At 44.9% G+C, this 13082-nt stretch overlaps 1 protein-coding gene across 1 annotated transcript in view; it reads right to left on the reverse strand.

Moving 5' to 3' along the window:
• Nucleotides 1–5675: 5675 nt before the first annotated feature.
• SVEP1 (sushi, von Willebrand factor type A, EGF and pentraxin domain containing 1) overlaps nucleotides 5676–13082 on the reverse strand; it is a 138563-nt gene continuing 131156 nt past the window's right edge. The window contains exons 49-50 of the mRNA XM_075137410.1: nucleotides 10298–10391; nucleotides 5676–8244 (exon numbers count right to left, since the gene is read on the reverse strand). Coding sequence (XP_074993511.1) covers nucleotides 8214–8244; nucleotides 10298–10391 — 125 coding nt within the window. The 3' untranslated portion in view covers nucleotides 5676–8213. The remainder of the gene's footprint in view (nucleotides 8245–10297; nucleotides 10392–13082) is intronic.

Genomic DNA, 13082 nt, shown 5'->3' on the forward strand with positions numbered 1-13082 from the left:
TGGGCCGCTGATCTGGATCGTCCTCTGCGGCCCACACTCCATCCACGCAGGGAGACGTGGAGCCGGCACAAGCACAGGCGCTGCTTCCCCACGCACAGCAGACACTGTGCCTCCGTGCACACGCGTATGCATGAGGGAGGTATAGAAGTAGCTCATGTGATGGGGAATATCAGCCATGAAGGTTTTCTCATAGCAGAGATTTTCTGGATTAAGTGACGCCCAAGTCCGATGGAAATTTTTGGGGTGTTGGACAATGTGGAAAATCCAGTTGTGCTCTTTGTTGTCCTTCGACGGGTATACACCCCGGCTGTTATTTCCTGCTCTAGCCCGCTGATGCCTCAGATAGATCCTGATCCTTGGTTTGATTTGAATGCCATTAAACTCCATAGAAGGGCCTTTGCCCAACTCTGAACACTGATCGCTGGGGATATTTGCAGCTGCTTTGGGGTCCAAAGGCACCCACCGGTGATGAGAACAGGGCCGAGGGAGATGGTGTGCCCAACCACGTCTCAAACGTGACAGGGTCCTGAGCCTTTTCAGGTCGGACTGGGAGCCTGAGTCTGGCACCAGTGAAGGAGAGCTCTTGTGCAAGCCTGCACCTTCACTTCTGCTGCTCAGCTTTTATCTCTATTGCCCTAAGGCCCAATTATGGATTTTCTTGGAAATGTAAGTGGAGGGACATGGCTCCTTCTTCTAATCCTCAGTGCTTAAGTGTTTGATGGTTTCCAAAGTGCCAGTGTTGGTGTAGCCTGAGTCACACATCCCCAGGCAGACTGTCTGCATCCTTCACTACTTTTGCATCTTTTAATGAATACCCTGAAAGACTCAAAAAACCCCAGTAGTTTCTTGAAAGCAGAAATATAAGAAACCTGTTGGAGTGAGCTATCTGGACTGTACATTGTGTTTTACACTAGTCCAGTTTTACACTAACAGAACTGATGAAGTCCAGGATTTTCTCAGAGGGAGCCCAGCCCACAGGTATCCCCAAAAGCCCATATGCTTTTTGGTGCAATGGGATATCTGCTCTACTTATCCTCAGTCTTGGTTTTTTATATATCCCCCGAGCCACACTCAGCAACTCCTCTCCGAAGCATCCTCAGACATGGTATTTGTACACAGCAATTAGTACACACTTGTGTCTGGCTTACGTAGTCCTGCCAGGGATGAAGTAAGGAGCACCCCATACTTTCAGAACATTTAGGTTGCAAAATCACACTCTGAGCAGGAGGGAAATGCTAGAGCCAAGGCTCCCAGCAGGAGCCAGCTTTCCCAGTTGTGCTGTGCAGTGCTATCCTTGGCGGCATGACCAGGATCTGCTCCTCCTGCCTGGCTGTACTTATCTTCCCTTATTTGTCTGCTGTTTCAGAGCCCCACACCTCCAGCTCCTGAGACATTCCTCCTTCTCCCATGTGGACACTCTCTGCCAGAAGCCACTTGCTTCATATGCCAGCACAGGCAGGAATGGCAGCAACATTATCTCACTGGTGCTGGCCAGAGAGAAACCATAACCTTGCTGGCACCAGAACAGAGATGAACCAAAAATCACACAGGCTCTGTTGCTGCATCACCGCTGCGCTGCGGGCTGGTCGTTATTTTGCTCTCCTCGCTCATGCCTAGGACTCTGCCAGTGTTGCTTCTTCCCAAGCAGGAAACGCACACCCGCTGTGGGTGGGGATAGCCAGGACACCAGCATGCCTTCCTACCTCCTCCCTCCCCAGGGGCACATTCGTTTTGGGTTTTTTGCTCAGGAAGCACTGACTTGTCATTTCTAACTTTAATTTCACGTCATTTCCCCTTAATATGATTATCCTTCCTTTATGTAATTTATTCCCACAGGTGCTTACAGCACCTCCCTGCTTATTAGCAGCAGGATTAATTAATGAGCTGTTTATCCCTTACCCCAGATTGCTAACCAAGCTATTTAATAAAATCAGACCAGACATCTGGCCTAGCAATACCTGACTGGGCAGCCACCTCTTTTATCAACCTTCTGCATTCAGCTGACGGCAAATATCCAGTGCCAGGCACTTAGCAGCCATCTCACCAGTGTCTGCAGGGCAGGCACAGTTTTTCATATTTATTATAATCCCGTAATGACTAAGGCTGCAGCCCAGAAAAGTGCTTAAGCTTGTTTTTAACTGCATAGGTGCAGCTAAGTACCCTTAATGGTTGTATGACATGACCATATACTTAAGTGCTTTCTGAACTGCAGCTTTATTGAGGTTTCCGTTCTTGTCATACCACACAGCCTCCCATTTTGCCATCCCTTTTTTCCAGCATGGAAAAAGGGCATTTGCAGGGTGCTCCCCTTACCAGAATTCTCCAAATGCCGTGTGCCAGGTGAGACGGGTCTGGAGATGTGCCCAGGCTCTCCCCGGGCAGAGCTGCAGTAGTGACTGTGGGCATTGCTGCCCCTACCCCACTCCCAGGGGGTGGGAGACGGCCCTTGCTGGGCTCCCTTGCCTGGTGCCTGGCAGCAGTGCCTGGCTGCACCCCTCTTCTCCCGGGGCAGACAGACAGCAGCAGAGTCAGGACAAGGTCCTGCTGCGAGGTTTTGGTTTTTGCAAGAGTGCTGCGAACCTGCCCTTTGCTTGGGGAATCGGCTGCCTCCCCAGCTCAGGCTTCGATGCTCTGTGTGGCTTGGAGCTCCCAGTTGACACACTACAGCAGAAACAGCCAAGCGCAGTAATTCCCTTTATAATTCCCTTGGCTCTGAGCAATATTTGGGACCTGCCTCCTGTGCACGCACGAGGCAGACAGGGTCTCTGCCCATTGCTGCACTCCTGTGCCCACTTGCACCAGCCCAGGACCCTGCTCATGGCCCCGTCTATCAAGCAGCGGCCCCATGCTCAGAGCTGCAGAAGCACAGATGCACAAATCCGTTGTAAGCCACACCAGTGGAGTCAGGGAAAGGGGACATCCCAGGCTGCGGTGGAGCAGGGGCAGAAGGGAGCAGCATCTTCTCCCCATCTATTGCAAGCCGATCTGGATACGCCTCTGCTTGATGCTTTAGGTGTCTGCCTGGCAACTGCAAGGACCAGTCGCCACCCCAAGCAGCCGCAAGCATAGCCTGTGTCTGTAAAATGAGAAACATGGCCAGGGAGCGCAAGAGGAAGGGACGGCAAGGCAAGGCAAGGCAGCAGCAGCTGGAGGAGTTCCCCAGCTCAGTTCCGCAGGGCTGCTGCTGCGTTTTGCGGAGGTTGCCAGCCCTGCCTGCACCAGCAGTTGCACAGCTTAATCACCCTTCCCACTGCGCCTTCCCCCCAGCCAGTGAGGCTGCTGGTTTCACGTCCAATGAATCCTGGTCACTTCTGAGTTAGCTGTAAAAAACATGACACTCCTTTTCCAACAGCAATGGAAGTACGACAGCCAGGATACTGAAAACAAAGCAAAATAAACGGGTTGTGCTGAGGAAGCAGCTAGGAGGTGAAAGGAGGGGAAGGCATGACTAAGAGCCGACAGGGAAAGCACTGGATTTGTTTGCAGGGCATGGACGAGCAGGGAGTGGCGACTGCAGTGATTGTTCTTTGCCACCTGGTTGCATAAGTACAGACTGATTTCCTGAGGCTGCTGAGATACAGCACAGCAAAATCGTCATCGAGAAGAGTGCTGGGCAGAGGTGCAGGATCAGTCCTCACCATGTTCCTGGCCTGGTAGGTGGTGCAGGCCAGGGGCATCACAGCACCATCCTGTCCCCCCCCACCAGCAGCCTCCTTTTTCTGGCCTTTGCCATGCATGCAGACTCTAGGTGCAATCAGAATTGATGCTGGCTGACATTGTTACAGCCTCAAAGTTTCTGGAGATAAAGAGGGGACTCAGGTTTCCAGGACGATCTGCTCAGCAGCTGTTGCTTGCAAAAGACAATCTGAAGGATTCAGCAAAGAGACTAGACTGGGAAGGTTAAGGTTAGTCCTGGTCCGCTGCGCTAGCAATGAGATGTATGGATGACATCTGCAGAAGGGCTATCATTAATAATAATGACAATCATGCTTAAATCTCATCTGTCTGCTTTCATCTGCAGCGCCTTGGTGGAGAAGGAAGGGCTCATCTGGCCCGTAAAATGGGAAGACCTGAAGTGACCCTTCGGGTGACACAGCCTGCCACTGGCTGGGAGAAACTCAGCGTCCTGTGCACAGGGCCGTGCATCGTGCTTCTGGTAGCACAAGGTGGTCACACTGGTCCATCCACGTAAGCGACGTCTGGCAGGATGGACCAGCTTGCACCAAAGAACCACGTCAATCAGCTTGTGAAGAGCATCAGCTTTTATAGTGCTTTGAGCTCAGCTGGGAGAGGTGGCAAGCACGCAGACCTTGATATTGGCAGGCACTAGCAACACGTCAGCCTAGAAAGCAAGGGTAATGGAAATGCAGCCTTGGTCCTTGGCGAGGAGCTCATCCTAAATGGGACGCATATGTGAAGTGCTCTGCTTCATGTGCACGAGTGGAAATAACCTTAGAGAAACAGATCGATAATGGTGCTGCATATTCCACCTGGCCTGCCTCTGGGTGCTGCAATGCCTGTCTCTCACTGCTGGAAATGCATGGTCGGGGTATGTTCTTCCAGAAAAGCATCTGCAGTGCGGTAAAAGCAGCAGGGATCCTTTCCGCAGGGAGGATCCAAACTGCTCTAAGACAAGTCTGAGATGCACAAACTGTTCCTGTGCTGAGATGCAAGAGATCACTGCTCAAACTGTCCTCAAGGTAAAAAGGTAACTCCTCATGGTAACAACCGCTGGCACACACTAACTCTCTCCAGTGTCCCGAGATCAGAGCCGACACTCGTACCTTTCCCACTGTCCTTCCAAGAGCAGAGAGACGTAGGTGTCAGCAGACTCCCTTCAGCATTTTAGCTTGTTCAGTTTTCAAGGTAAAGAGGACAGGGCCAGGAAAAGCCCCATTCTTACCACACTTCCTTTTAAAATAAGGCAGTGCTCTATTTAAATGCACAAGATCTGAGTCCACATGCAATTGCAGCCCAGCTGTTCCCACTCAGGATTATCATCAATATTTGGAGGATTGTAAATTTGAGATGTAAATTTGCATCTTTTCTATCAGATGCACATCAAATTTCAGGGCTTCATTAACAGCACTGTCTGTAACCTCACACCACCTTTGAAACATTGAACACCTTTTGCACTTCAAAGTCTGCACTTACACCTATGTATCAAAACATTAAAAGGCTTACTAACATTACCTTCAAAAACCCCACACCCTAAATCTTTTGACTGCTCCTTGTTTGGAGGAGTGGTGTTTGAGTTACAAAGTTTTCTTTCTGCTATAGTACATTTTTTACCTCAACTGTCTTTGAATATGGGTGTCTCCACAGCTTTAAAAATTCCAGTACTGGTGAGAATAAAACAAGCCATATCTCCATCTGGTGTAAGTAGTGAGTGAAGCAGGTTTTAATGCATCTGTTTGTGCCAGCATATTTATAGGTTTTAAAATATGCTCTAGCAGCAGAAAGGATTTGAAAAATCAGGTGCTAACTGCATTTTTATCGGAACATCAAACCTGGACTAATCTAGCACATCCTTTTAAGATTACTGGCAATTATTTTGTCTTTTTCCTTGAATGGAGTTCCATTTCCCTAATACTTGGGCTTTGCCAGCAGGTCATAAAGGGTAGGTCGATATTTTTGTTGCGAGGCATTAAGAAAAGAGTGCAATGTTGCCTCTCTATGGGTACTAAACAGGGTGCAACTTTATTTACAGTGTAAAGTGCATCACACAGAAGTCGTTTCAAACACACAACAAGCAGTGACATAAATGACAATACAGTACTGGGTAAGGAGGGGAAAGTGTTCCAGCAAGTATCAAAACATCATCAACAGCACTAATATAACAGCCTCTAGTTTCAGCTACTCTGTCCTACCAGCACATCTCCTTACAAACACGTTGACTGGGTTGATCCCGGGACTCCATGTACTAGTCACTAGTGTGAAGCTGGAGTGCTAAAAGCCATTCCGCAGCCCTGAAATCTCCAACTCTAAGCCACTGCTGTTCTGCTCTGGAGATCACCAGGGCACGGTCAGGGCACACACCAGAGAAGCACACTGGAAAAGGGACCAAAACATGAGAGTGACATATAAATAAATATCTGCTTTTCTCACCCATGCACTCTTTTCCTTGAGAAGTTCTGTGTTGCTCACTGCAGCTTCCATTCATATGCTGTTAAGGCAGCAAGGAGGTCAAGGAACAAAGTGCCTACAAATGGTAGTGACTATGGGCTGAAATGCGGAACATTATTTACTGAACACTAACTTCAGTCAAAGCTGTAAACATCGATGGCTGTGGAGCTGGGAGAGAAGATGATTGTTGCTACGTGCTAACAGAGTCCATTAGAAAAAGACGGTTGTGGGAGCTGAAACAACTCTTCAGCTGGTTGCAGCTCCCACTGGGAAGGAATCTACATTCACATTAATCTGATCCCCTAATGACTCCTATTTTTTACGTATTTGTTTTTCTTTTACTTGGCTGAAAGCTCTTACTAGCTCACAACTTCGCTTGTTTCTTTCTTCCCCATTTCTGGTCTTGGGCTAACAGCCATCAGTTACGTGTCAGTATTTACCAGTGCCCTATTACTGTTACCGTGAGCTCATTTTGGTGTCATATCACTTTCATGTGTCCAAGTTCATGCATTCATAAAAGGAAGGTAAATCTATAAAGGGGGAGGGGTGGGGCAGGTTGTGCACACTCTTAATCCGGAGGGTAACTAAGCAGGAATGCTACAGAAGGTAAAATTTATTTCTCCTTCCTCTTTCCCAGTGCTGACTGCAAGTCACGCTTTTCTATTACTACTGGGAAAAATGGAGCTTCTGATCAATGACTTTCAGGTTCTCACTCTAACATCTTCTTTCATAGATCAGACTTTTTGCTAACTGACAATAACTACCAAACATTTGACCTCAAAAAATGCATGTGATTTCCACTTTGCAATTCCACCACCCTCCTTAACCATAGGTAAATTTTAGCATCTCAATTCATTAGAGCATGACTTAACGATGGCATTCAGGTGTGTGTTATCCTCAGATGCAATGGGATCAACAGTGTGAGAAAGAGAAATCTGACAGCATGAGTGCTCTCAGTATTTCTCACTCAGCTGAGCGTTTCCGCCGGTGTGTGTACTCAAGAGAAGCCTTTTCCAGTTCTCTGAGGGTTCTGCATAACATAAATACAACCTTTCTGTAAGCAAATAGCGACGTTTCACCTGTAAACGTAACTGGTGCCTTCTCTCTCCATCTTAGGGGCAGTCAAACTTTGGGACCCAAACCCCATGTATCAAAAGCATTCACCTAGCAGATAGCTGCTAGACATGTATTTCATAATTTACGCAGGAAAGGGATGGTGATTACAGGCAGGTGGTGAGTCCCACGGCAAGTGGAAAGCTCTAGTTTCAATGGTCTGCCTGCTTCCCACTGCTGGATCCTGGATTATCCAGCTTTAGAGCTACACCTGAACTGCCCGTAAGCCAAAAAGCCTCAAAGGCTCTTATCGGCTAGACTTGATCCATCTTTCTCTGAATTACATGATGTTCTCTCATCTCTTTTACATTTTTGACTATTTTACCTTTAAATCTTAGGTAAAATTCATAATGACGCCTTCCATTAAGTCACTCTCCAATGATGTTAATGTCACATAATATACATTACAGAATCTTCTTCTTAGGCCCACCAGAAACTGTGGTTACAACATGGACTTCATCACATGTACGTCTAATTTACATCAACATGAGTTCAGAAACAGGCCCAATGCAAAGTTTAGCAGCTCAGTTAGCCTTGCATAACTATTCTTTACTGTAGAGTTGCTGGACAGCAGTATGCTTTGGCAGATGGTAAGCAGAATTGCAACATTCTGTTTAATCACGGTTGGCAGTATACTATGGTTTAATTAGCTTACTGTATTTTAAGAAATGGGAGGGACTTCACTGTACACAACCACTTCCTCAGTGGACAGTAGAAATCTTCACATTTCTATGTGTATGTGTGTATGGTGTGTGTGTAGCAGCATATATTTGATAATACTTTTGTAAATGAAAAATACAGAGGATTTCTTTAAAAATGGAAAGGTATAGTAAAAATGTATCACAAAGTAAAATACAAAACAAGGGAGCTGGGGGGGAAGGGAAGCAATGGATTTGATTTACAATGCATTAGATTCCAAGCCCTGGTGCCTAGGCTGAAGAAAGATATCTGAATGTAGAACTGCTGGTCTGATGTTAAAAGGGATAGAATCCAGCCTTCCGTTTCCTGCATCAAAAAAACCAAACAAAATAAAATCAGTGCGGTACTGAACATACCAAACAAGATCAACAGTGAGGCACAAGAGAGTGGTGTCTGAAAGTATACCAGGGACTGAAGTGCCACAGCTCAAGATGGTATATTGAGCGGGGAAGAGGGTGGGCGTAGAGAATAAGATATCTGGCATTTAATGTAAATCATGACTCATCACAGAGTGGTTTGGAGCTAATCTTGTCCTGGATACTGATAAAAGCTGTCGGCCCTTTCAGCTTCCCCTTATAAATCACACCTAGTTAACCTGCAACAGTGAATATTTGCTATCATGGCATTTACTCCTGTTCTGCTTGTATTGTTTTTGAGTCCTCAGAACAGTACCGTACCCTGTAAAGAGCCACCAGCGGCTGAGGCCAAAGTGTAACAAAATATGAAACCGATCTCTGTGCTTGTTTCTGTCCCCTCCCCTCCACCCCCCCTAGTTCTGTGTGGGAAACTTCCTCTCAAACAGCTCTTGAAGGGACAAGCTGCTAGATCGCAAGCCAGTAGGGCTAATGATCCACCTTCTCTTAGACTTCACAATGCTGCACAGAGCTGTGGACTTGGACAAAGAAAAAAAAAAAAAAAAAGAAGAGTCCAGTTTGGTAATAGCCTGAAACTTTGCTTTGCCTGAGAGATAAACTCCATAATTTTTGACTGCTAAATCCGCTGGATTTGGGCTTCTCTGCTTCATGTCCTAAATGGAAATACTATCAGACTTTAGATGTGTAGCTTTCAGTCTAAAGCTGGATACTATTTGTTGGCAGTGCATTTAAGTTGGTTCACTTAGGCATATATAATCACAGCTGACAAATGAAAACTCTTCATTTTGGACAATGTAATTTCTCAAACAAGCATCTTTTCTGTAGCTTTAAGATAAAAAAGGTATCAGAGAGACAGGGAAGAATGTCTGTCACTACCTGTCCAGAAAGAAGAATAGAAAAAACGTACAAAGTCACAGACTTTGTATCCCAGAGAAAAATATTAATATTCAGCTGTTATTTATTTAGCTCTCCAGGATAATGACCAAAGTGTTCAGTAGGAGCCTGTGTGAGTTGAGTTACAAATATTTTTGCTAGCATGCGTTTCATGGCCCTCATTAATACTTCCTGCAGGGAGCAGGAGAACTCATGCTGCATGTTTTGTTATTATATCTGATTCCTGACCACAACATCATCATTACCATTCCACCTGCCTTCCCTCTTCAGGAAAAGGCTCTTAATGGCAGCATGAAATAAAACAGCTTTCCAAAGAAAAACTGAGTCCTGTTCAGACTGCCCTCAAAGCCAAACACCCAAACTTCACAAGTTAACTTTAAAAAACAAAGCTACAATTAAGACTTGTAAATGCTGCCTCGCAGGGTGATGGGGCTCACTGATTTGAGTCTGCTAGTGGCCCCATTAGACATGAATCAGCAAACCAAAACACAAGCAATGGTAAAACTCTCTAAAAGAGAGCACAGTGAACCAGATCTAAGCCCAGACCTTGGGGCTCTTGATACAGGGACTGCACTGCCAGGTGATTTGAACTGGGACTTGACTCAGAGGCACTGTGTTGTACTCTTTAAATGATTACACCACTCAACACTAGGTGTAAGAAGAGCTATTATTTATAACATCTGTTGCATGACCCTAGTGTTGAACCTGGTACCAGCTGAGGTACATACAGTTCAAAATGAACACTTGTACACAGTAGGCCACCCAGATTTCCCGAAGAACATTCTGTACTACATCACAACAAACATTTCCATTTACACCATTAAAAATAAGGCTAAACCTTGCTGGTTTGCCTGTCTGCTTACATGTAAACGTACCCTTCCCTGAGTTTTCTAGGAATTTGGCAATCACTTTGCAGCATACTCTCTAAGGTCTTCCCAGATTGCCTGTAAATCATGAGCCATCCAATGACCACTGATTTGCAGGATCTAGCGATGCTCAAAATGTGCAAAATTAATTGCACATTCTTCAGATTTAGAGTTCCGTAGGGTGTGATTCAGCCTAGCTATGGGACAGTACTCAGCAACACTTACCTAGAGCAGTCATGTCCAGTCCACGATGAGGGACAATAGCACCGATTTGGTCGTATGCACTTCCCACCATTTAAGCAAGGCAACTGGCAAACAGCTGCATACAAATACACACACAGAGTTGCATTAATGGGCGCATTCGCAACAAGCTGATTAAGGAACAGGGCACTGAAAATCCAGCCTGCATTATTTTGTTAAGAACGGACTACTCTCAAAACTACAACATTAAACATCAGCTGTGAGTCTGTTGTAAAAGATGATTTGCTCTGGAAAGGGCAGCCTTAGAAGCACATCTCTGCTGAATGTGACTTGACCCTCTCTACTACTTTTGCTATCTGCTGCAGTGTACGAGCTGCCTGAAACAGCCAGTGTATTATTTTATGTTGCCTTAAAAATTCTGTTCTTTTTGCCTCAAGTTGAAGCAAAAAAGGAATGCAAGTAGAAGCAGGAAGAGGAACTAGAAAAGAAGAGTCAAGATCAACAGGAGAACAGGTCTTATTTCTAGGAAGAAAATGTGGGTGTTTATTTGAAAGGAATGTGATGGCTAAACAGCAGCCAGGATAAGCAGACACCAGATGTGGTAAAAAAGTATACAAAGAGGCAGCATAAACAGAGAAAGTTAAAGGTCAGAAAGCCGTTTCAAGGTCAATAGCAGGCAAGGAGTAAGACTTCACACAATGGCACCTGTATGGAGACAAGGAAAGGAAGCAGAGAGTGACAGTAAGTTCCTGAAAGACATTGGATAGCTGTAAGAGGTGTGACTAGGTGGTACAGGGCATTTGAATTAGAGAACAAACACTAGATTGCCTGGTAGGGTCATGCAGGGCCAACTGCACCTGCTTTTGTGTGACAGCCTAACTCAAGGATATCAAGTAACCAAACTAAAGTCAAAGCTTCAAGTCTTCCTATCAGTTTTGAGACTGGAAGATAAAGCACCATACAACTTACAGGTTTAGAGACTCACTTAATGAGGTCTTTCAAAAACAGACATATATATCTCAGGAAAGCTGAAAGATGTGAAGTCTTTTAAGCAGATAATGCCGTATCTATAGGACAGACCTAAAGATACCAGTGAGAAAAAGTGCTGGGTAAGATTTTTGCAAGGAATATGCATCAGGTAACACTGATTAAAATGGAATTACAGGAAATGGAAATGAGTAATCACAGGAATGTGAAAGGAGATGGAAATACACTACTCCGATTCCTCTGGGCCAAACACGAACAAACAATGGCAGGAGGTTATAGAGATGGACCATCCCTGTGCAATTAAGTGCACCAAGTTTGTCATGTTGAAAATGACTTCATTCTGGAATGAAGCATATGAATGAAACATCTTTAGGTCTCACTTTATGCACATAATTAGTCTTCTGAGACCAGCAGTTAATCCAAATATTTCTCATTTCACTTTGCTCTGTCATGGCAAAAGGTCAAGACCAGTAAGTAAAATGAAAAGTCGTTTAGTAACTTCATAAGCAGTGATTATGAGCGTTTATGAATGGGCTTTGGCACAGATGCAGTTGCTTACTAGAATTTTTTCTTTAGCTATCAAAAAGCAAGTCAGCCTGAACAGATTTGAATTGCTGGCCCAAAAGTGAAAAAGCCATCTATCCTCCTCAACCACCTACACTGTTATAGCTGCAAAGTTTGTGAAATATGAGAGGAAATGATGCATTATGTGCTAGGCAAGTGTCCCTTCAAAAGACAGTAGTTCTGAGTTAAAATGTTCACTCTGGATTTTCAGTTTGCGGAAGGATGGTTGGATTTGCAGTGTATCACACAGCTTATCCCCCAGACTCATTATTCTTATCAGTTGAACAAATAATATGAACATCATTAACAAAAGCATGAATTCCTCCTCCAGTTCACCCAATCAGCCTTACAAAGTCTTGCAGGAAGGCAAAATCGGGCTTTCATGTTAAGACCCTGTTAACAATCAGTTAAGGTGCACCTAGACAGTAAAAATACAGTGAACAAAGTGTAAAATAATTTAAAAAAATAGTTAACATTTATTAGTGATTGACATTTAGTAATGATTGAAAGACATTTCAATGATCACCCATTTGCTATGAGTTTTACTGGCTATTTCCACAGGGACAAGCCTTTCAAAAACTGACATTTGTTTAGTCTTGATGTGGAACCATATAAGCCAAACTTGTGTTCAAATATTATCCCTAATTGCAAATCAGCCTTATCTGACACAAGCTAACTTGCCAGGACACAGGTCTGGAGCCTAGAATCACTCCTGTCACTACCCCTCAGTATTTTGGTGTGCTACATGCCTTTCAGCCTTGGTTAGGTTCAGGTAAGAGATCTAGTAAAATGCAGTGCACGTTAAATTTGTTCAGAGAACTTAGATGATACCTAATGTATCATGGGGTACCATGTACCCATTAAACTCAACCATCCTCAAACAAATTCTTGCTTTGCTCTACCCTCTTGCCTAGCTCAGAACTCAGGCAGTAAGTGGGAATCCCCCAAACCAGAGTCATGTGGTGAAAAACCTCTGTAGTATGTGCAGCTTGTTTGTGAGTTTAATGGTGACCTGCATGTGCTGAAGATGAAAATGAAATTCTAACTTTTCTTGGAATCGACAGGCTAGTCTTGTTATTCTCTTTGGAAATCCTCTCTCCTCTGCACTGCTTTTTGCAGAGAGCACTCTTGTGAATGCTGTCTGTCCTTTCTGGGAGCAAACATTTCTGAGGATTTTAAAGACTCATCAGGGACTACTCTGAAAACAGTTTACAGCTGGGGACAGCAAATCCTCCAGGAATATTATTGCAGGCCTGGG

The sequence above is a fragment of the Calonectris borealis genome, chromosome Z, assembly GCF_964195595.1.
Source record: "Calonectris borealis chromosome Z, bCalBor7.hap1.2, whole genome shotgun sequence".
In the NCBI taxonomy this organism is placed as follows: domain Eukaryota; kingdom Metazoa; phylum Chordata; class Aves; order Procellariiformes; family Procellariidae; genus Calonectris; species Calonectris borealis.